General features: G+C 37.8%; 1 protein-coding gene across 3 annotated transcripts in view; it reads right to left on the bottom strand.

Moving 5' to 3' along the window:
- Positions 1–24,747, bottom strand: part of TENM2 (teneurin transmembrane protein 2) — a 698,905-nt gene that overhangs the window by 240,350 nt on the left and 433,808 nt on the right. For all 3 annotated transcript variants that reach the window (XM_040604228.1, XM_040604229.1, XM_040604230.1), the window contains exon 6: positions 71–280. In XM_040604228.1, coding sequence (XP_040460162.1) covers positions 71–280 — 210 coding nt within the window. The remainder of the gene's footprint in view (positions 1–70; positions 281–24,747) is intronic.

The following is a 24,747-nucleotide window of genomic DNA, read 5'->3' as shown; positions in this document are numbered from 1 at the left end:
ATAAAAAAAAATTCATAAGACTGGCACAAACATGTCACAAACAAACTCCGTATGTTTGCAATTTTCTTACCACTGCTGGAAGCCTGCTGTGGCCCTGAACACGCTCTTAGCAGATATGAATTAGGAGAGAACTCCTCATCAGGATTGGTGTCCATGATTTGATGGGACGTATTGCTGTCTAGCAATGGCATCTGGCAGCTAACTGGTGGAGGATTATGAGAACTGGGCAGCTGAGCAGATGGGAGAAGGCTAGACGAGGATGTAGGTGGAATGGGACGACCTGGGAAAGAGGACACAGGGATCAAAGATCAGCAATGAATGTAATGAAAAAACCCAAACAGCCAAGTAATTGCACTGTAACCATCCATCGTTACGTAGGATAAGTGCTGCGCGGAGCCACAAAATCTCTCCACCGGTATGAACTTGTCCCTTTGTATCATATTCAAGGCATTGTGAGCAGCTATGGTATGAACTCGTTCCAAAAATCCCTCCACAGCATCAGCTTGTACCTCCCCTAGTGAAGAGGCACTGGGTGCCGGAGCGCACCTGCGCACCCACGGGCAGCGTGGGCACCCACATGCACAGCCAGCGCTGGAAGGCCCAGAGCCGCACACCCAGTTGCTGCAAAATGCAAGCGCATCAGCTATTGATTTTACTGGCAGGATTTTCACAGAAATAGGGGTTTTGGGGGCTAAATAAGACCAGGGAAAAAGGGGAGTATAATGAGTTGATTCCTGGAATTACAACACACACATGTCTGTAATCATCTCTTAAAATAATGGTAGCCTTCAAATTTTATTTTATATATTTTTTTTAAACCAGTGAAATTGTTCCAGTACAGGAGTGTATCAGAGGCACAGAACACAAACCATATGAAGGCTACCTCCAAGCTAAGTTCTTCCTGTGTTGTAGCTCTTTCCAAAGCCCACCAACTGGACACATAAGGGACAGGAGAAGTGAAATGGAATTATTCAATTTGTAGAGACGAGCTAAGCTGGAATATGGTCTGAAAACTCTAAACTTTCCTGTCCTTTCACTCCCATTTCTTTCTGCACTGGTGCTGTAAGGGCAGAATTTCCTGCCTAGCTTACCAGACAGATTAATTTCAACTCTGACACCCAATCTTTATTGCGTATAACATACCTCAGCCCACTGTAACAACTTATTTCTGGCCAACTAAACTAGTGGCATCAAGCCAAGAAAAATAAAATGTTGATACTTATTTATTCTTTGATTTTGTGAACCTTCCTCTCATAACTTGATATCAATCCATTCCATCAAATGCACACAGATGAAGACAGGTTTGCAGTTTGGGGGTTTCTGGGTTATTTTTTTGCATTGCCTCTTTGAATATGACCAGATATAGGGATGCGAGGAAGAAGAGAAACATGCATTCTGATCTCTGCAAGTTTATATGGTGCATTGGTGGAACTGTTCATGAATAATTTATACATAGGAAAATATGACCTCTGATATACTTCCAAAGTCTGTGAGGCATAGAGAGATCTGCTGCATGCTAGCTATAAATGTTAAACCACAACAAAATCACATAAAGTGGTGCATCCCTATTTCCATCATTCTTAAAGAAAAGTAGCAGAGCAAATACACACTAGCTTTCTCATATGCTTCATCTTCATTTTTGGAATCAAGAACCCCTCACTTTATATGAATGATACCAAGGCTTATACCACAGGTAATCTTCTAGAGTCACACAACAAATTCCAAAACAGGGGCCTGGGGGGGGTGGGGTTGGGGAAGAAAATCAAGAAAATTAAAAAATCCCAGCCATCACATATAAATTATATTTGGGGAGCAGCAATCAACCAAAGGTATGGGTAGATTATAAATAAAAAAAACAACTTTCACTGCAAATAGCATGAACTACTTTCTTACATTCAAAAAGTTTGAAATAAAATAAATACCTGGAGATAGGCAAGTGACTATTATGCTTATTTTTTATTATATTTTTAACACTGGATAATACATTGATGATTAGACTAAATGACCCAGTTATCATATGACAGAAATGGGTGTAAGCTGCTCCGTAGTAACCCCCATTTACCATCTTTTATGCTAGAGAAAATTCAATATGCATTGAATATTTTCATTGTGGACTTGCATTTACAAGGAAATAGTTCTAATACTGATGACAGGAATAGTTACTGTCATTCTTCATGATCATGCTATTGTTACGAAATACTAAGGTGAATACCCTAAACATTCAAGGGAGGTGACTGAGCAAAACCAGTTTGTAGTTATTTCTTTGCAATGTGTTGGAAACATGCAGAAAGGCTGAGGTTTGACACAGCTCGGACAGGAACGTGACACTGTGCCCACTGTGTGTATTTAATTTTCACATATTCTGGCTCTGCTTCAACATTAAGAAGTTAAAAAAAAAAAGCTTTATAAATTCAAAATCTGTTTTTACAGTATCATATGGAAATACATTGCCATATTATAAAGATGGTGGCCATGTGAGGTTATGAGATGCAGGGAAAAAGATTTTTCCCCTCTGTGTAAACTGGTTAGGGTATTTCAGAGAAAATTAGGTACATCTTTGCAGAATACACTGAGAAATGTAAAAACCCACAAATTCTTTTGCCAGGAAAGTAATCACATTGTTACCTTCATGCAATAATACAGCCCAAATCCCTGAAGACAATGCAAAATGTCTAATTACTACAGCTCTGTTTGTAGCTTAGAGGAAACAGAGGTATCAAGTTGTTGAAACGTTGCATCATTTTGGTGGGAAGTTGGCTCCTGAGGAAGATTCGTCCATGAGCACATGTTAATTGAAAAACATAGATGTCTGTGAGCCACAGAACCTATTGCTAATCTGTCCTGTGGTTAGATTTCCTAATAAACTGTCAAATACGATTAAAACTTTTCTTGTGGTTTAGGCATTCTTGATCTTTCTGTCAAGTTGATTTTTGGCATCTACTAAACGCTAAACTCCCAGTACAGCCTTTCAGTCTACAGTAGCCGAGCTCTGGTAGAGCAACTTCTCGCTGAATGGCTCTCCACCCCAGCCCCTGGAACACACAGAGTATCTTAAGACACCCAACATTTTATAAAATTTGGTGGGAAGGGAGTTGCAAAATTACTGAAGAGGAACAGAATGAGACACTATTCAGCTTTCTTGCCTTAGGAAATGAATCTAAAGGGTAACTATTTGCAGTACCACAGTCAAAAGAATGGTTGTGAAACTACCAAAGAGAAAAGAACATATGCAGTTAGGCTCTAAAGAGCACGATAAATGCAATTTATTTGTTACTATATACTCTTAAGTTAGAAATAATGGGCTTGATTCATACTACTGAATACTAATATCTTGGTCAAATAAATTCAATGTACCATTCAGAATAACAGACTAAGCTTTACAGGTTTTATAAACCTGAGCTTCTTGCCAGACCATCCTGTGTGTCTGCAGATACCTTAACAGTTGCATTTTGAAACCTCCCACCTCTTGAAACGATTCTAAATTTCCATCACTTCACAAGGGGACTTACAATACCCTACAGTATTACAACACACTGTGAAGTATAGTGACATCAGTATTCTGTTACACTGCTGTTTTCAAAAGTTAAATCCATAATGTAAACAGTTTACACAATTTGTGTCTACTCTTCGTATGTTAATATGATAAAGCTTCTATGAATAAGATTTTTATCTAGCTGTGCATTGACAGCAACCCTATGTAATGGTTGGTTACTTCTAGTGACAGCAATCATGTAATTGTGTAACATACCCAAAGAAACGTAAAACAGATACAAATGCTTGAAAGGGAAACCAAGCTCTTAAAGCTGATATACTACAATTTCAACAGTAGAAGTTAATATTAGTTCTTCTTCCAGTAGCTGTTCATATGCAAGTTCATACTGCATATACTCATGCATGGCAAAGGCTTGTACAGATGCTGAATACAGTATTTGTAAGGCATTTTTTCAAAAAAGCAAGCAGCCAAGAATAAAACACCGCCACCCCCACCCCCCACTTGCTCCTGCCATTTATCTTATCTTACTACTTAAGAGTGAAGGAAGAAACTTGATAAGTCCTTCTGAAGGGCATTCTGATTTGGGATAGCTTTGGGCTTCCTCATTCTGCAAGGCCTTTTTTAACCTCTTATCACTTATATTCCCTTGTCCCCTAAGATTATATATGAGACAGCACAGACTTATTATTTCCGTGTTTTTTTTTCCCCACCAGAGTCACATCTTTCTTCATCAGCCCAGGAACTTTTATGAAACCATTTCTCAATTACTGCAACACTTTAAGTCCCTAAGGCTTAAAAACTGATCTGCTGTAGAATCTACATTCAAAAATCAGGCCACGCTTGTGCCTGGTAATGATGCCACAGCTCTGCAACCATCTTCACATCCACAAATCTGAGGATGCAGATCAGACACTGGTGTCAGAAATTCCTTTAATATCGTTAAGGCCAGCCTCAGGGCCAGAGGTTGAATAAGGCACAAGCTTACCAGCGTGACCCTGCTTTGTGTGGTCACAGTGTAATGTAGCACTGGGTGACACAGAAGACTGCCTCAAATCCAGACACTTCTATGACAGCTAAGAAGAGTTCTGTTCATTTAATCACAATAACACATTTGGGAAAGAAATACTCTGGTTGCTGTTAGCCTAAAAGACTGAAACCCATCATCAGGATACCGGAGGGGAAAAAAAAATAAATGAACGAGACAGCCTGCAATCACTCCTAGCATGAATATACATAAATAAGAGACACAATCAAAGAAAAGAAGCAAGCTGCTTATCAGTTACTGATGGATTTTTAAGATGCACTTTCCCTACTCTCCCTTCTTTCTGCTCCTGCAAAGGACCTGCAGAGTTCTGTGGGTGACAAAAGCCCCTGTGTGTGAAACCTGGCCTCTTTGCTCCACCACAGGGCATGACAAGAAGCAGAGAACAAACATGACAAAACCCCTCAGAATGTAAGAATTTTGACACATGAGCAGTCACTGTGTAAATATGCGTTACAAAAATACATCTTGAAGAGTATGTTAAGTAACTTTTCACCTACCTGTAACATAGTATAGTATTACGACCTAACAAGAGATAAGAAATGTAACAGTATATATATTTATATATGTATTTATGTATTTAATTATATTTACCCACACACATATATACATACACAGATATACATAATACCCCCCAAAAAGAATATTTTTTTAAGAGGTCTAAAGGATCAATCCAGACTCTTAATAGCCATTTTGCTATTATCTTTGTCAGGGGGGAAGATCACAACCTGTATGTTGCCATCCCACCCTCATAAAGTTATCCATTTCAATATAAAAACTAATGACATTAGAAAATATCTGAAACCCAGAGGTGGTAAATACAGATCTCAAAGCTTACTGTACCTGCAATGGAATTCTAAAGCTTTTCTCATCAGGAAAACGTCACTTCTAAGGTTATCGCGTATGTCGCAAAAATCTGTGTAGGTTGTTCAGCCCCATACATTTTCAGCACATCACAGTGAGAATTTCATATACTACACAGCATATCTTCACTGATAAATTACATTTATTAAGTCATGTTCCTATGTGAGGCTTTTATACAAGGAAAATTAAGATTCAGTAGCTTTAAAGAGCTGGTAACCTTGTACTTCTCTAAGTTAGGCTACCTAGTATTCATGCAGAGAATAAACATAAATGATCTGCAATAACTACAGTTAGTCACGTAAATTGCTATCAATAAAGTCACTTACGGCATTGTTCTACAGCTCTGATCATACAGCCAGGACTCAGAAGATCTACACAAGCCAAAACCCCACTGTGCAGTCCTCAACACGTTAGACTACAGAAAGAAGGGAAACTTTAAGATAACTGTTTTGGTTGTGCGTTTTTTTTTAACAACTGTTTGGAAGATGTCGTAGCATTCAAGTATTAATGCAGGAAGCTCGGGAAGTAAAAACCGAGAGGAGATGAGTTGTTTCTCCATAAGTGATGCTATCAGAACAGAAACTGTAAACCACTTAATTGGCAATTAAGACTTTGACATTTACTGATTGAAGCTGATACTCATGTTACACCAAAACAAAGTATAGAACCCTATATAAAGTAATCCTATAAAATTATGTTAGTGCCTTACGTGATGGGCAGTATCATTAAAAGCAGTTGCTGTGTTGCTTGTATTTATTAAAATCATGCAGGGTGGGCTATCGAGTAATGGTGTCGGCTGGGCATTAACTAGAGATGATAAAACAGAAGGATCAGCTCTCCTTCTGCTTTGCTTCCTTACTTCAGGAAACAACTGGAAAGCTGAATGGAATCCATAGGAGGGCCGCTGGCAGGACCCTGCTGCCAGGGGTAACACCCACACCCGTCTCCTCCTCCAGTACAACATCATTCTCCCTACATTTCCAAGCCAGCCTAAGCGAAGCACCTGCATTGTCAGCAATGTTAAACTCACTTTAAACAGTGAGAAATGCTGCTAAATGTGTCAGGAAACAACTAGATAATGTAAGATGCATGTTTTTGCTGTGCAAAGCACTATAAATTAAACAGGCAGCTGATGAAGGTGAAACTTTCCCAAGGTATAGCACATTCAGCAGACTCTCATTCCTCCCCAGAATAATTGCCTTCTGCCAGAAAAAAAGCCCTTTCTTCAGCTATGTGTGCAAATCACACCTCGCCAACGGGCGCGGCACTCTCAAGCAGAGTCAAATTTAATAAATTAAATATATATTGTCACGTCTGGCATAAAGCATATAAGTATTTTCTAGTTGATGAAATTACTACAGTTACCTGACAACTGGAGAAATCACCCATTTTCTGATTGGAACAGCATCTATTATTTTTGATGCTAAAATAGCATTTGCACTTCAGCGCACTGGAGGCCAGCCTGGAGCCCCAGCAGGCAAAGCTTTCCTCAGGGAGAAAGCCATCTTCCCCCAGGTACTGCCAGCTCTCCGGAGAAAGGCAAGACACACCACCTAAGAGTTACCTCATCTAGCAAATAGCAATGCTAATCTATTTGTAAAGAGGACTCAGTTAACCCTTTATTCACCAGACTGCATTTCAGGGTAACAAGATGAAACGAAGACCAAAACGAAGGAAGCACGAAAAAGAGGGAAAGAAATCTGGCAATTTGTGATCATTTTCGTCAGCATCAAGTTGTTTTCTGTTGCCTGTAAAATCCTGTTGCATCTTTTTTCTCTAAGGCAAACAAGCTTCAAAACAGCACAAAAAGGACAGATCGACAGAGCTATCGCTGAAGAAAGGTCCTTCCACTGCTTCAGAAGCTCCTAGCTCTCTGAAAGTAACAAATTAACAAAATCAGCCAAGCTGAAAAAAAGGGTTTTACCGAGTCTATTTCACAAGAGTCAAAGGAGAAAATATGGTCTTCCTACAAGCGTGGGGCTGATACCCCTGCACAGACCTGTGTATTGATGTTTTCAGGTATTTCTCTGCATCAAAACAAACAGTCAGGGTGACTAAGGATGAAACTGATACCATCATATCATACAAGGGAAGGCCAGAAGGTGGCTTTGAAACAATTAAAAGAGAATGCCAAAAAAGAGATCTAGACACAGTAAGTCATCACCTGGGATTTACGTAACAATGAACTAGTGAAGACAAAATTGGTGCTGTGGGTTTATATCTTTCCCATTTAAGAAAATGAGCGACATCTTACGTGCCTCGCTTAGTTTTTTCGAAGCATGCTTTACGCAAAAAAGTGCACATAGTCTAAGCAAGAGCACCCACAGAGTGAAGACAGTAAAAAATAACTATAATTATGTGCCAATGGCATAGGCAAGAATATGTCCCAGAAGGCAGTTTCTATCACGGTGTAAGGAAGGATGTGTATCTCCTGCCAGCAGCCCCGCCGGGAGCAGAGTTGCGCAGCTCTGCATGGAGCACGCAGCCCGGCCGTGCTGTTTGCACCCACACGCTGCAGATTATGCTCTGCCCAGTAACCTTTGAAATGGCAGAACCATTTGCAGAGCGCGATAATTGTGTCTACAACTACCTCTTTGCAGACTGCTAGTGTGACTGTTTGGCTACTATCCCCTTTGCTCCCTGGAGCTACTTCCCTTCAGGAACGTTTCACTTGGGCCCCTGATGCCCCAAGACCTTTCTTCCTTTGGTTTTTTGGGTGGGTTTTTCATTTCAAGGCAGCTGAAATGTTGAAAGGTTTGTGTTGCAGTTCCCCGCAGCAGCGGGAGCCCAGCGGCAGCGTTGCTGAGGCATGGCTCCATCACACCATCAGCATACACACTCCTGGTGTGGTCAGGGTGAGTGAAGGCATTTACATTGGCAAGATCCCCGAAGATAATACTGAAGGCAAACGGTGCAAGCAACATCCATCCCTCCCCTCTCAAGCAGGCAACAGAACTAACTCCTCTCTCAACCACACCACAGTTTCCTAGAGCCTTCCTGTGAATCATCAAAAAGCAAAATCAACTCTAGGGGACCAAAGCCCTCAGGAAAAGGGTACTGAAGAAATTAACATGTTCCTGCCAAAATCTTTACCTCCTTTATGAAAATATGAAAGACAGTAACATAGGATGATCTGATACAACATAAAATATAGACTTGAAAGATTCTTACATTCACATTGTACAAGAAAACACAGTGCATTTGTTTAGAAGTAATGCTAGAAATCATGGTCTTACTATGTAGGTATAGAATTTTAATAGTCTAGAAGCTGAAATGTTGTTTAAATAAAATGATCCTAAAACTCAAGGCTATTTCCTTTCAGGTACATATTATAATTTATATTATTATTACCAAACAATCCTGGGGTGGGGGTAGAGATAAAATAAGAAAATCCCAAACAAAAGAAAATAATCGTACATTCTTTGTGACAGTAATGCATAAAGTCTCATTGGTTTAGCATTGTTGTAGTTACAGTTAAATTTTGCTGGCACAGCAAGAAATTGTATTACATGTGATAGAAAAAAAGAAAAAATTTGAAACTGCAACCAGCTTCTGTTACAAAATGAAAAAAGAAAAAAGTCCAATGTTAAAATATATTCATATTCAGTATGTTTCTCTTCCCTGTCCTCTGATGTAGAACCATGTACTGCACACCCAGGAATACAGTTTGAGAACTGTACATAATAGAAAAGGGACAAAAGAAGAACCACCAGCAAGTCCTGATGTCTATTTTTTATTACAGATCCGTTCTACAAGCTTGTTCAAGTTTTGTTATCTTCATTAAACCATTTGACCTCTGCATGTGGTTAATATTTCCTGAATTACTGTGCACGTGTAATCCCTGAATATGAAAATCACTGTACCAATGCAAGATACTATCATCACTAAAATCTATGCAGAAGAATAAGACTAACTTGAAAATCAATCACTTCTCTTTTGACTTTTAGCATTAAAGTTAAATTAATTTTCCTAAGCAATCCATCTACAAAATATATCAGTTTTATGGAATTTGGATATTAAAAATAAGTAGATGGTCATGACTTAAAAATTATCTAAACCAATTCAGTATGTAAAGGAATAATTTGCTGCTGTCAAAAGCTAATGACATTTAATTCTTGCCTTGTTAAATCATCTGAGGGCCCTTTCTTTTTTAGTTAAAGAAAGATAAATAATAAAAACAATTTACAGCTAGAAGATGTTAGGATTTTGCAGCTGTTCAATGTCTTTTGGGCAGATTAGATTGTGTAATGAGAAGTTATAAGCCTCATTTTATAAAAGCTGTTGCTGTCTTGGGAAAAACATCAGTGAATAAGATTAGAAAACCCTTTTCCTTCATGAACCTATTACACTAGCAAGCTGATTACTTGGCATATGTTTGATACCTTCATAGCTGGAAAATAGTAATTTGTTTCAATGATTTTTTCCCATCACTCATAAAGTCAAAATGTCTTCTCTAATATTACCGTTCCTCTGATTTAGCTAGTGACATCAGAGCAAGAAGAGACAGACAAATCTACGTGAGCATTAACTCACACAAATTGCATTAACTTAATTCCCTTAAAAAAGGACCTGCTGAACTTAACTCTAACTAACATTAAATTATAACAACTCATCAACTGCCTGTTCCTTCTGGGACAAAAATAACATTCTAAGATTAGGAATGTGTTTAGAAGAAACTTACTGGAAGATTCACAACCATCATCATATCCAACTGAATTTCCACCTTTATAGTAACTTACTAACATGTGCAGCTTTAAAAAATTGGGAATAAAAAAAAATTTCCTATTTATCAATCTTATCACCTAAGCATTCACGCCAGGGAATTCCAGTAATAAAAGGGTTGTAATTCAGCCCTAGGTAGGTAATTACCAGGCACCCTATGAAATCTACTTCCATGGATAAATCTACTTGATTTGATCTTTATTCTAGTGACACAGAGAGTTCAGAGTATGCTGTGCTACAAACTTGTTTCCACTATTCAAACACCTCTCATTTCCTTTCATCTTATTAAAATTCTAAATACCGTTAAACAACCACTCTTGCCACCTTCACTACAAATCCTCCTGAATGATGTTGGCTTTATTTCTATTAGAGAAATTTATTTCCAGGAACATTGCAACACTTAGTGATTCAAGTGCCTGGAGTCACTAATAGGTGGGAAAAATAACACTATCTTGAACAAACATGAGAAAACTCAGACCTGTAATTATTCAACAAACTCTGTGAAAGTCATACATAGATAGTACTAACTGGTGGGAGTTGGATAATGATTAGAGAGTTTGTGTTAACTCTTTGCAACCTACTAAAAAAGCAGCTCTAATTTCTGGTGAACAAATGTGAAATGAACACAAGGCGTCACATGATCAGTATGCTGTGAAGGGCTAAATAATTTAACTACTCTTCTTAAAATCTGCTCTATCATACAGTACGGTGCCAGTACTATATTCTGGCTAATTCTGCTTCAGGTTATTAAAGTCTACTTTTCTTAGTTACACATACAGTTTAAATATGGTGTTCCTATTTGCTTTCTAAATATGTGTAGAATGCACTTCTGAATCAGTGCTGAACAACTGCTGCGATACACTCTGGAGATGTTTGTATTTTAGTGCTGGGAGATACTAAGGTGCACTAAGTAAAGCATCAGTATGATGGGAATTAATCTTCCATTACTCTTGATACTGATACTTATGTTTACGTGATATTATCTTGATATTTACATTTTTCTTGCTTTGTGTGGTTTCTTTTCTCAAGATCCAATCTTGCACTTCTTACACAACTGGTATTGACAGTAGGAGAAGTTTTGGGTGTACAAGGAACCTAAAGGCTTTACTTTTCAGCCATGTATGTCACTGGCAGGGTTTTCCAAAGCACAAAAGCGTGTAAGCATTTAACTTCCACCATTTAATAGCAAACCACAGCAAAATCTCAGCTCCATATAAGTCAATACAAATTGTATTTTTCCCTTCAACACAGCCAGCATTTCACCCGAGTCCTAAGAAGCTTTTGCACAGAGAGAAGCTCCTCCAACAGCGGTATTTTCCCGACTGGAATACCAGGCTGCTGCTGTTCGTTCAGTTCAGGATGGTTTACTCTGCTCAGATCTAGGAATACAGCTCGGAGCTAAGCTGCAGTTCAAAATCAAGGGGGAGAATGAAATACCATCACTAAGAAGGAACTAGACCTATTTAGCCCATTAAAATCTCTCTGATGTCTTCCAGCAGAGCTAACTATTCCCTGAAGAAGACATGAAATACAGAAATTATCCAAATCCAGGATTATGGACAACCTGCCAAACCATTTACAAATGAGCAATTTAAGTGCAGATAAAATTTTGTTTAGCCCCTGTACTGAGTAAGGTTTGAAATATTCCCTCCTTTGTAAAGTTCAGAGTTGGGGAAGTAGAGTCAAAAAAAGAAAACCCATAAATTATGGAAGTAAGGAAAATATCATTTATTGTTTGTGGGCCACACCTTAAATGAATACTGGAATCTGCTCACTTTGCTTATATGAAAGCTGAAAAATGTTGATTTCTTAAGTGAGAAGGCTTATGTCAAATTTCACTTTGTGTGAAAAGATTTAGCCAAAATAAAACCTTCCCGAGTGGCAGATTGCAACATTAACAGCTATCAGACCATTAACTATTTGACCATTGCTGTGTATCACCGTAATTAATGGCACACTGGGAGAACAGAACAGGAAATTAAAAAGATAAAATTTCCTTTTAATGAAAAGAAATTGCAGACATGAAAGACTACTATATGGAAAAGGGAGCTCCACTCTGCACTCTGCAGAAAGAAAACCTGTAACCTGATTTAACGGCATTTGCAAGCACAAAATTAGATATGCTAAAAAGGTAAGAAATCTTTTCATTATAGTTACAGTTAAAGTTGCCAGAAAGAAGGAATAAAGATACATGTTCTTCCCCTAAAACAAGTGGGCTCTGTTCCATGCCTTTTGGTAAAGCAACCCCCCTCCCCCAAAAAATCAAACAGGCTACCAAATAGCTTGAATGTATTATTATTTCAGCATGAACTGTATCTTTAAAATAATGACAGTTTCTCTCACCTTTCCAATCCTAAAGCACTTTATAACTGCAGCTCAGAAACACATGGACAGAGAAGAATTAAAGCAACTGAAGCTGAAATATGCTACTTAAGAATCCAAAGTTTGTTTACACCATTAGAAGGCACTCAAATATATATCCCCATAAATGACAAGGTCCCAGCAGCAAATTAACAGGAACAATTTTCCCATCTCAGGAGCTGTCAAGATGGGCTCTGTTAGCCAATTTATCTTACTCTAGCACATCTCTGGTGCTTGTCAATCAATATGTGAAACATTTGGTGCTGATTGCCATTTTTCTATCCACTTCCTTTTGCCTCTCGTACCAGGCAATTTACTGCAAGTCAATCAAGGTTGAAGCAGACCTTGTTTAAATAAAACACTGTTGAGTTCTTTTCACACCAACAATTTCAAAAACAGAATGAGCTGCAGCTTTTCACATTTACATTTATACTGCTTTTTCTGTTTTTCCTAAATGCCATGCTCGAGCTATAAGTCATAACTAAACTCAGCTGAAGGCTTATGAAGAAAACAGTCAGGGAAGATGAAATGAATATAACTGTATATGCTTTCACTGTCAAATATTCAGTCTATCAATGGAGACAGAGAACATTAAAAGGTACTTAACTAATCTGGGAATCTTTCTTTTTCACCCTTGAAGTCAGGTCTCCACACCATAAAAGCAACTTCTAACTTGTCTGAACTTCTTAACTCTGGATAATTATTTCAAATATTCATTTATGCTGAATTTTAAGGTAAGAAGGAGATCAACTGCTGTATTTATAAATGCATGTCACAAATAAAAGTATGAAGAAAATCAATTCTCCCAGCTAAAAACTTGTTCCTATGTTCAATACACTGACAGCTTCCATCTCACACCCAGACAAACAACGCCACAGCAACCCCAGGTCACACCTTGCACAGCTCTGCCACTACCCTGGCATCATGTGTAAGTAGTGATGGCGAGAAATGTGCAGAAACGACTTCCTTTGGAATACCTAATATTACGTCATGTACAACTAAAACAACAGTCACTTATGGTCCACAACACTTAGTAAATAAAATTCTTAAAACTTTGACTTGTTTCTGCACAGTAGGACGTGGGCTAACAAACAATACCTACGCAACTTCTCTACTGTGCATGATGATAGTTAAGTTTTCAGGTTCGCCATGGATTGCAAAATTAACCACGTGATCATGTATAACGACAGAGCATAACACTACTGTCTTCGGAGTTAGAACAGCAATTAAATACCTGACGCACGCACTTATGTGCTAGAACTATACAGACCGACAGCAATTTAATCAGTTTAATCGCGTTATTAGCTAGATCGACATAGAGTAAATCCAATGATGTACAACAGCAACAAAAGAAAAGGCAAGTCAGATCAACCCCTAAGATCCCACAATTAATAATCTCTTAAGAGAGTAACAGAGGACATATTCCTTTAATAACAGAGAGACAAACAAAGTGGCTATGTTACTGTTCTTATTAATAAGATTATCCATTCCTCCCCTTTTTAAGCAATGCAAAGGCGTCAGATATTCAAATTCCACTAAGCTCAATAGCATATATATAATATACACTATTTTATATATTTTCTACCACATATGTATATGAGAGAAAATAAATTGCTATACGTATATGCTAGAAAATAAATGGCTTTTGAAAGTGACAAAAAAATATCAGTTCTTTTTCTGGTCAATAATTTACAGTGATCACGAAAGTATAAAGACAGCTTAGATTATTTAAAAGGATGTCTGATTTAAGAGTCTCAAATTTGTCTGTAGTTAACACCTTGTAAAATTGCATGGCAGGAACATCCCTGCTCATTTGCTACTACTTTAATATGAGACCTAATATCTTCTCAATCTATAGCATATATGATAAAATACATAAAACACCTATAACAGAGTCAAAGACTGACTGAAAAAAAAAGCAAGCATATTACAAGGGGTATACAATCACCAGTCCTATCCTGTGCAGTATTTAGAAAACCCTTACACGTTATCCCAACATAATGCATGATACAACTCAAAAGTGGTTGCGTTTCACTATCTTTTAATTAAAGAATGCACTAGTTTACTTATAAAAGAAGAAATGTTAAACATTGTAGAACATTAGCCTCATAAGAAGATGAACTTTGCTGTTTATCCTCACTCAGGGGGTTACTGTAGGTAACCCTTCTGAGGCAGGCCCCAGTTTAAAGATCTTCCTTTATACTGGTGCAAGTAATAGGAAAAAAAAATATCCATGTAATACATGAGTTAGGTGTATACCACAGATGTGGATATTACAAAAACACATACAAATACATATGTACCCACACAAATATATGTGTCCACATACTAAGGTATGTGGTGTCCTAACCCTGACCTTACCAAAAGTTGACATTTGCATTATTTTCAGAAAAAAATTCTTGTTACTCATGAGAAGGAACACGCATGTTTTACTTTATAGTGATGTCTAAAAAAACGCGAAAGCAAAACCCCAAAAAACAACAAAACTGTAAGCCAGAGATGAGAAAAAGTGTTTCCTGCAGGGAAAACCAGTTATCCTGATTCGTGCAAACGTGATATAAGTATATACTTCAGTAACAATAGCCAGTAGCCCACAGTAGAAATTATCATAAAGGTAGTATGACAATTCCAGATTTCTAGTTGAGGCTTAATGACAAAAGATAATGGGTGATTTTCTTGTCTAGCCTTAAAAAAGATGCCTCCTACACCACAGCACGAAGAATCACACTTATATAACATTTATTTTATCATTTTCAATGATAGAACGCTTACGTATTAAGAAATTTTCCATTCATTCCACCTCACATATCTAAAACATCCCTGAAGAAAAAAAAAAAAAAAATTAATCCTCAGAAAGCTCTCAGCTTATTCAAATCTAAACTCTGCCTCTGGCCAAGGCATGCATGGTATTTGTACAGTCCTCTCAGCTTTGTGGAAGTTACTCAGAGCTTGCAGAAAGCTTATGTCTGGAATGTAGATGTACAGCTGGGCTCTGCCAATTTATTGGAAAGGTATTTCCTCCAAAATAAAAACAAATACAACAAACAAAAAAACCCCTACACCTGCTTATGAACCATTTCTCTTTGCTCATAGCAAAGATTGCCTTTTCATCACCAACATATTTTTCCCAACCGTTATACCAATTTCTCAGTACATGCTTTCTGATTATGAATGTAAAAGTGAATGTAAAATGTTTCTGCTATAGAAAGAGGCAATAAATGATGGGTGAAGTTATTTGATAGCTGAACACCCTAAATAAGCCATTGACTGAGGTCAAAATGGTTAGAGGGCTGTCCCCTTTCTGCCTGCCCCTACCACTGGGTCCTCTGTCCTCCAAATTTTCTCTGACTTTCCTACAAAGCCTGAACACAACAGCTGACGGATTTTAGGGGAATGTAGATGAAGTCAGTAGGACAGAGAGGATCGATATGGAGAGGAGCAGTGTACACAGTCTGACGCATCACCTGCCAGAGGGTTACAAAGCAAGAGTTAGTTACAATTCTCTCTGAAAAGTCGATCACATATTTCACTATCGTCACCATCATCCAAAAGTCCACAGTTTCTCTCTGTTCCTATCCTTTTTCTTTTCCCTCAATACCAGATTGTTTAAAACCTTAATTTTAACCTGAACCTGCAATTTTAGCTGCTAAAAGAATTGCACCTTCCTGTCTCTCTACAGCCCCAGGGACTAATTGAGAAGATTACCTAAAGGCTTGAGGTCTAAATGCTCACGGAAGTAAAACCTCCTTAACACGATTTCTAGAAAGAATGACAGAAATAGAAACAACTAGGAAATCTTTCTGTCACTGCAGGTTTTTGTATCAGAAACAACAGTATGCTGTATGTGATCGTGTGTTGGCTTCAGTAATAACAAAGGGAGTTTCAGTGATTTCTTTTATTGCAGTACATAGACATCTAAGTGATAGATAAGGAGCTTGTTTTCACTAAAAATCACAGAACTAAAAAGGAATCTTGATCTAAAAATATTATAATCTAAGTAGGGGTCAAGCTTCTTCTGTCTTTGCTAACTCGCCATGGCGAAGAGATGAAATGTGTTAAATATATAGGCTGAAATAGTGCTTCTCTCCAGCTATCATGGAGATCATGTTAAAGGGGTACTGAGGACTAAATGGAGTAGATATGTAAGAAAGAGTCAAAGACAATTTTAAAAGATATTGTTTTACCTACGCTTAATGAAATGAGAACTAGAAAATTCACACTCCTCTTCTATCAGAAGTCATGACCCCATCAGAAAGTGATGTACAAAACTGTTCCAGCAAGGTAGGTTAATAGAAATAATACATCACAATCCAGTCCATTTGGGGCTTTTGTTCTTAAACACTTCAGTAAATGGGCCTGTTTGTTAACTCCAACAGATAATTATGAAGTGCAATAAAAAATTCAAATTATGTTAATAGGCCACAGAACAACGGCTGTTTCTGAAATCACTGGCAATTACTAGACATAATGGTTCTCAATTAAGCTGGAGGGTATTTTCAGTTGTTCATAATTCACTATTTTAAAAGTATCATAAAAATATATAAATGTGAGCTGTTAATAAAACTTTCAGACCAACAATGCGGCTGTTTGTCAGAGAAAGTAACACCTATTTTATTCTTACAGTGTTTTTTCTGTTATGAATGATATGGGAAGATATTGTTAGTGAAAGGAAGGTAACTACATGGGATTTATTTCTCATAGTGCTCCGAAGTTGGAGAGGAGCTATATTCCTTCTTAAGCAACTCCAGTTTCCCTTAGGAATACAGTCAGCAATCATGCATATCTTCACCAATTCTATTTTTAGATGCTGCAGCTCAGTATATAAACTTTAACGCACATGTGGATGTGAACCAGGGGACTCACTGCCCGTCCACTTTCCAATTTTTACTTCAAATATTTTTCAAGAGAACAAAATGGACTAAAAGAAAACAATCAAAAATTAAGGCCCAAAATAAGACCAAAAAATCCCAAAGATTTTTTCAATTATAAGCTTGATGCACTGTAGAGTCCCACCAAACCAAATAAAACAAACACCTTTAATAAATGAAGCTATTAAGGAAAGATCAATAGGCAATAATTGCTATCTACGCTTCCACTAAAACTACCAATTACTTACCCACCACATGTGTAACCTTGCATTAGGAAAACTGCATATTCAGCAATTGCTAAATTCTTATTATAACCTTACTACATATGATTTATGATCAATTTACTGGAGACATGCGTGAATAACCTAAGTAGATATGAACACATGTGTCCACACATCTTTTATTTACTTATTTCAAAATCAACCACACCTAAAAAACATTTTCTCTAATCCAACCACTTCAATCTTCCTCCTGCCAAGAAGCAAAACTTCTTTCATTTTTATTGAAATACGTTTTCATACATAATCCTGAGAAAAAGTAAATAATTCAAGAATGGCTCCTAACTGCAGAAATTTGTTTTTCCATATTTAAACAGCAACTCAAAAGACTGGAGCACAACACTGTGAATCAGCAGTGGAAGACAAGTCATTCATCGTCCAGACCTTAGGACCTGTTAAGAGTCTTTATTGCTTTGACCTCATTATAAAATGGTACAAACCATGAGCTAACATAAATCTGCCTCTCTAAACGCTTTTCCCTTTAATTTTTTAATAGTTCCACACAAAGGGAAAGGTTAAAGCCAATTAAAAGTGATACAAATACCATTATTATTGCCCTGACAATCTGTGGTCATTTCACTTTAGAAAACCATTACTCCTATTCCTGAATGAATTAGTAATTACACTGTTTATTAACTTTCCTTGGGGATTTTTGTTCTGTTGGTGGGTGTGGTGTGTTGGTATTTTTTTAAGCCCCTCATTTAAATTCCATTTTGTCCTCTACTACATACTTTTAGTCTCAAACTTAAAGCTAAAGTAAATCTCAAATGTTGGAACTGGAGATGGGATGTCTACATAAGGACTAAATTGTAATTCTAACTTCATTCCAAATGGGACGAAAAGATTCTGAATTAATTCCTATGCAGTAAAAACTTGTTCTCCAACCTCATTAAGATCATCATACAATGTCAACAGATGCTTAAAAGCATCTAGTGCTGAAGGAACTGTTGAGGAAATTCAAACAAAAGTACTGATGAATGATAATCTACTGATATTGCAAAGATTTTGCTCTCCTACACTATGTCTTGCAAAACACACGTATTTTCCCCCCACCCCAAGCCAAAAAAAAAGACCTCTTTAAATAGCTTCCATTTTAAAAGTTACTTCATACTGTTTGGCACTGTGAGTAAACTTCATCATGCTACTTTAGAAGAAGAAAAAGGGGAGTGGGAATAGGTAGGGGTTAAAGTCCCCCAGAATTCCCCATGACCCCAGTAGCTGCTACACACACGCAACTGTGAACAGAGTATTATTAACATTGTAATCATAGTAAACAAGCATCTGGCTGTCATTTAAAATCCAGCTTTTCTCTACTGATAATAAGAAGCATTTTCTGCTAATTTTTGTTATCTGTAAATCTCTCTTGGCATTCCAAGTCTGCACTTAATGTGCTGTACACGCTTCACTTTATGCACAATGAACACTCCCATCAAATGTCAGCATGTCTTCTTGTTATCTTAAAGATAGGCAGGGATTCATTCAATAAAACATCTAAAGAATAAGAAGATAAGGAATAAGGAGATATTTACTTATTATGCCACAGATATTCAACAGAAACACATATATATTTATTTTCTTTTACATTGGGGAAAAAATTATAAACTTGTGCAAAACAGCACTTTTATTTCTTGGCTAGCTCCCTCAGTTTAATTGCACAACGGGAGCTGGAGCCAAATTTAGATCAGTTACTTATTTATCCATGTACTGCATCTCTAAATGAGCAGAGGACTGCGGTGCAGCAGCCCCAAGTTAATCGTACTGGCTCATTTTTAGGTATCGCTGATTTGTTCTCTGCTGGCCTGTTCCTACAGGGTACCTGCACAGGTATAAACCAGAAGAGTTGCAAGCAGCTGCCATATGTTGCTTTTCATACTACCTGTTCTGCTGGACTACTGGAAAATTAATCAGCAAGTGACCCTTAAAAGAAATACAATCAAAGTGCATAGGTAAGAAGCAGCAACCTTGAAATATTAAACTTGTGTAACAAATTTCTCTCCTTCTTGATTTACTGGTGTAATTCACAAGCCACCCACCTGTCTGAATTCACTGCCGTGAAATCGGTACAAGGAGTCACAATTCTGCCAGAGGTTTTGAACTTTAAAATGGACAAAGTAATTCATATGCATCAGAAATAGCAATATACTTGTTAAATAAATAAATAAAAAAAAAATATAAATTGACTTCAAATGGAGTGCCTATCTTTTTAATTTTTATTAAACTTTGTTTCTCATTCTCCCCCTCATTTAGATGCTTGCAAAATAAATATAATTATATCCAACTTTAATAACTTTGGTACCTTGAGCTGCAGGTGCTAGTATGCTGTATCTATTACCATATTTTAAGCCCTTTTAAGAAGATTGCATTAATTTCTATGATAATTTAGAGCCCATAATGCATTCCAAGATGCGAATAGATGTTAATCACCACAGAATGATTTTCCTGTACACTAACGAAGTCACGCTGTAACCAGTAACTACTAACTTTTAAAATTCAATATTGCCACTGAAAGACTTGATTAAAATTTTGTTAAGAGTAATGATGCCCCTGAGAATAGTTTCAAAAACCCAAACTAATCAACAGCTACTTGAATTCCTATATCCTTCCTATAGAAATTATTTGGACTGAAAATGTTGATAGTATCCATTCCATTCTGTATCCAGTTTTAATAGAAGTTATTCATGCATATTTATCTTCTGCCACTACCACAAACTTAGCACAGCAGCTAGCTCAAAGACAGCAGGCAGAAAAGTCTTCATTATTAAAATGGTCTTATGCTCAATATTACAGGTACATCACTGAGGAAAAGCTGACATCAGTGACTGCATGACTATGCTGGTATTAGAATATTTAGGTTGATAAAATAAGGCATAGGTTTGGCTCTGATTTAAGTTAAAGCTCGGCTTGTTTCATCAACTTCAACAACCTCTAACAGAGCAACATTCACATTTAAGTATCTACACAAAGAAGTTAAAACCGGCAACATTTTTCTGGAACGAGCCCATTTATAGCTTTTCTGCAACCTAAAAGTGACTAAGGGATTCTTTTTCTGCATTAGCTTGTTAATCATTGTTGTTTCTTAAGTTATTTAAAACACGATCTGCTAAAGGTATTGCATTGCTTTGTCACTATTAGGAGGGTGACTGAAAGCGGAGGAGCACTCCCAGCTGGTTCTAAGATGTTGCTACATGACCCATCACACAGGCTGAGAAAAACTTACAGCTTTCCTGCTGGACACACAGGGACACTGGCTACCTGTTTCATGGCTGTATTGGTATGTGTGGTACTGACGATACAAAACTGCAAATCTACTTTCAATAACCAAGGAAGAAATAGCCGTAGCAGAAATCATTGCTGTGCTCCACAAACTCAACAGTTTCACTTAACAATGGATGGCTTCAGCCACGTTACTGCACATGAAGAGGGTAGTTCCATCTTCCAAGTCCTAGAGTAATCATTTCTTGGGGGCTGTGGTCAAAGAACTTGCTTTTGGAGAATTTAGCACAACCTTTGTTTTCTGGTTTAAACATAAGAATAAGAGACTAGACTCTTCCCATCGGACGGCCCTGCAGCAACAGCCGAGCCCCCTGCCTGGGCAGGGCAGGGCTGGCCGGGCCCGAGGCCGTTGCTGAGGGCTCTGTCCAGGTGCCTCAGGCCCTGGCAGGCGTGGGGCATCGGCCGGCTCCTGAGGGCACCTGCGCCAGCGTCTGACCCCCCTCTCTGTACACAATGCCGTTACAACTGCCGTTACAACACAGAGCAACACCACCACCTTTTTGTCTGCCCAGGCCCCAAGTGATCTAAACAACTGAATCAAATTGACATCTCAAACCTTCCATGCAGTTAAAGTTTTATACATTGGGTTCTACCAAAAGAAAATCACTGGTTTAACACTTTTTTTTTTTTGTCTTTAGACAAGCAGTAGGTTCAGGCGAGCAACTGAAAGCCATTATGGCATTGTGATAATTCAAACTGTTGCTCCCTCTGTCAGCAATTAACCTACATGCAGAGGTTTAACTGAGCGCTGAGACCAGCAGCGTGGGGAGGGCCCCATGTACTGCATTCTCACTGTTATTAGTACTTTTCCCCAAAGTCTTTTCTTATTTCTCCAAAGAATTTAAAACTAGCAATCACTTCAGTACCATGCTGTAAGTTGGGTTTCAATTTCTGAGGTTTCTATGATGCTGTCAGCACAATCCTTGAAATAAATTATGATGTGCTGGAAGAAAATCAGCTCCTACGTGAAATATGCCTCAGAAAAACATAATATAAAAACTGCGGGACTTCTAGATCAACTTTTATGATGACCATTTAAAAGACTTTCCACTCTTTCTAGCACCATGCTTGATACTGTTGAACATTTTCAGATTCTGCTGCCTTCAACAGAAGCTCACTATGCCTTCCCAACATGTAGAGGAAAAAATTTAAAAGACAGCTTTAAAAGGTCCCAAATCCTCCCAAACCCATAAATGTAACATTAATATTCCAGATTACATTTGAATTTTAGAGATACACTAAAGAATTCTGTAAGAATACTTTATTTACTCTTCTTTTACATTTAAGCAGTTCACTATAAAAGATTAATATGTAATTGAGAAATTAAGCATTTAAACCTGGTTTACTTTTTTTTTTTTTTTAAATAACAATCTGGGATTTATCTCATGGTTGTGTATTTTTGTAGCAGCACTTGAGCAGTGACAGGATTGAAGCTGCCACCAATACAATTTAAATCATTAGTTGCTGCGTGTGGAAAAATTCAGAATCCTGAATTTAAGCCTCAACGGACAAACAGAGGAAGAATTTATTCTCACACATTTTATATAAATAATCACTTAAATATGTACATGTTAAGTACAAAATATGTGCTGGTATAATAAAGTTTCTGGTTCATACAAATGTGATTCTTGCCTTCCTCACTGAATGAGAAGTTATTTTTTTTAAAAAAAAAAAAAGTAGCATAAAACAAAGCAACTACTAGAGGAATTAAATAACTAAACACATGCAGTGCATTTACTGAAAAAAAAATATGTTAGAATGGCTACAGGAGTTTTATGCCTAGAAGTCCAAAGAGCTGAATAAACAGCCAAGCAGGAGGCTCGTCCTGGAAGCTCAGATGGAAGAAGGTGAAGGGAGCACATGTCCCCTCACCTCAGCTCAGGAACTCTCCAAGTCCTCACCTCTGTCCCCAGCTGCCAACACCACTTATTCTACAGTGGCTCCAGGAAACTTGGGACCGGCAAAGGCCCACCAGCACGCCTTTGAGCTTCTGCCCCCCGTGTCCCCTGCATCAGGTGCCACCTCCTCCTCCCCGCAGTCGCATCCCCAAGCTGACACCCTGCAGGTATGAGGAAGGACCAAGCAGCCAAGGCTTGGGGGGAGAAAGCAACAGAGACCCACACAGGTGTCATCCTTTCCAGCCACAGGCCACGCTAGGTCACAGCTCTTGAGGCCTGGTTTATCTTGAATTATAACACTTCCCTCAGGGATGGAAGGATGCCGGGGCACTGGGGGGAAAGACTTGCAAAACACAACAGTGAAGTTGCAAAGGACAGAACAAAAGCACAGAGCTGTAAAATCAGTCAAACCCATGACTTTCTACTGTAATTGACCTTACACCTTCTAACAGCACAACCCTAGTACAAGAAGTGTTTCAAAACCAACATAAGAAAAACATTAGACCAGCCTTTGTATTTCATTTGCTGTAACTCCACTGGTTCAGTACGACTAAACTCAATATACAGTCCTGAAATGGAGATGAAAATCAGGCCTACCCACATACTGGCGTGGGAGACAGAGAAAAACACTAAAAATTAATTTAGACAATGCTCAATATAGAAAAAGGATTAATGCCACACTTCACCAGAAATCTTTTCTCCATGCATTAATGTTTTACACAGTTGGAAAACACAGAAGGGCCTGATCAGAGAGCAGGCATCGCCAACACCTCTGGGGGCTCCAAGGGGCTATGGGCCACATTAACGCCATCAGAGGAACTGAGAAGGGGAGTGGGCAGAGCAGGTACCAGAAGTATCTATAATAATTAAGCAGATATAGGGACTCCTCTTCTACTTTGGTTCACAAATTCTCCTTCCTAATATCAGCCATAAATTGAATAGCTCGAAGAACAAGATAACCAATAAATTACAATCTGAAATTTAAAAACAATAGAAATAGCTGGATAATGGTGATTTGCTTCTTTCCTTTTTTAACAGGGAACCCCTGTAATATCAGTGATGCTATATTTATAAGGACTATACAGCCAGGCATTTAAATAACGTTGAGCCCTTGAGTAAAAGGTACACAATAAACTTCAGCGCTTAAAAAAAAATCATAATAGTTAGAACCCACGGCAGCTTTTTTCAAGATATTTTATTTTAATTGTAAAGTTGAAAAGGAATTTTCTATCATGTAATTTATGATATCAGTCAACCCACAAAAAACCTAAGCTAGCGTTAGTTAGAATTTTCCTATTTACAGCACCACATTGCAATATGTGTACACTATTGATATTTTATGACTTATAATAAAGCATTTGCCCTTTGTCACTGTCAAAAATAAGACAATTACTGTAGCTATCCCTTCAGCCAGGTCTGCTGTAGATTTGTCTGGTATATCTTAGAAGGTGAAAAAAATTAAAAAAAAATATTTTTAACTTGAACTGCACAGTGCATGTACCTCAAAGAGACTACTTTGGATACATTTTTCAAAAGGTATTCCCAGATTCCAAGGAGAGAAAAAGAAAAAAAAAAAAGTTAACAAAACAGTATGTTACAAGCTTAAGACTTGTTTAAAAATTAAAATCAGTGGTGATGCACAGAAAAGGACAACCAAACACTTGATCAGCATTATTCTTTAAGATAGTTGGCTCCCTTTTTAAGTAACATTTTTTGAGTCAAATTTCTTTTTCAATTTAACAATTCCGCTAAAACTTCTTTCCCCATTTAGGCTGAACTACCTAACAAATGGCTTCAATGTCCTTTTCCTCCCTTGAATGGCCATGCATATTTTGCCAGAAACATGAAAAGCAGGAATGCAATTGCATTTGTGCTGATGCTAAATGTTAATAGATTTGCCTAAATGTCTGCTAATAGCACCCCTAGAATTAGCTAGACTAGTAGTGCA

This window comes from Falco naumanni, chromosome 8 (assembly GCF_017639655.2).
Source record: "Falco naumanni isolate bFalNau1 chromosome 8, bFalNau1.pat, whole genome shotgun sequence".
NCBI classification, from domain to species: Eukaryota; Metazoa; Chordata; class Aves; order Falconiformes; family Falconidae; genus Falco; species Falco naumanni.
Note: the sequence above shows the minus strand (reverse complement) of the source record. Positions and strands in the feature narration are given on the sequence as shown.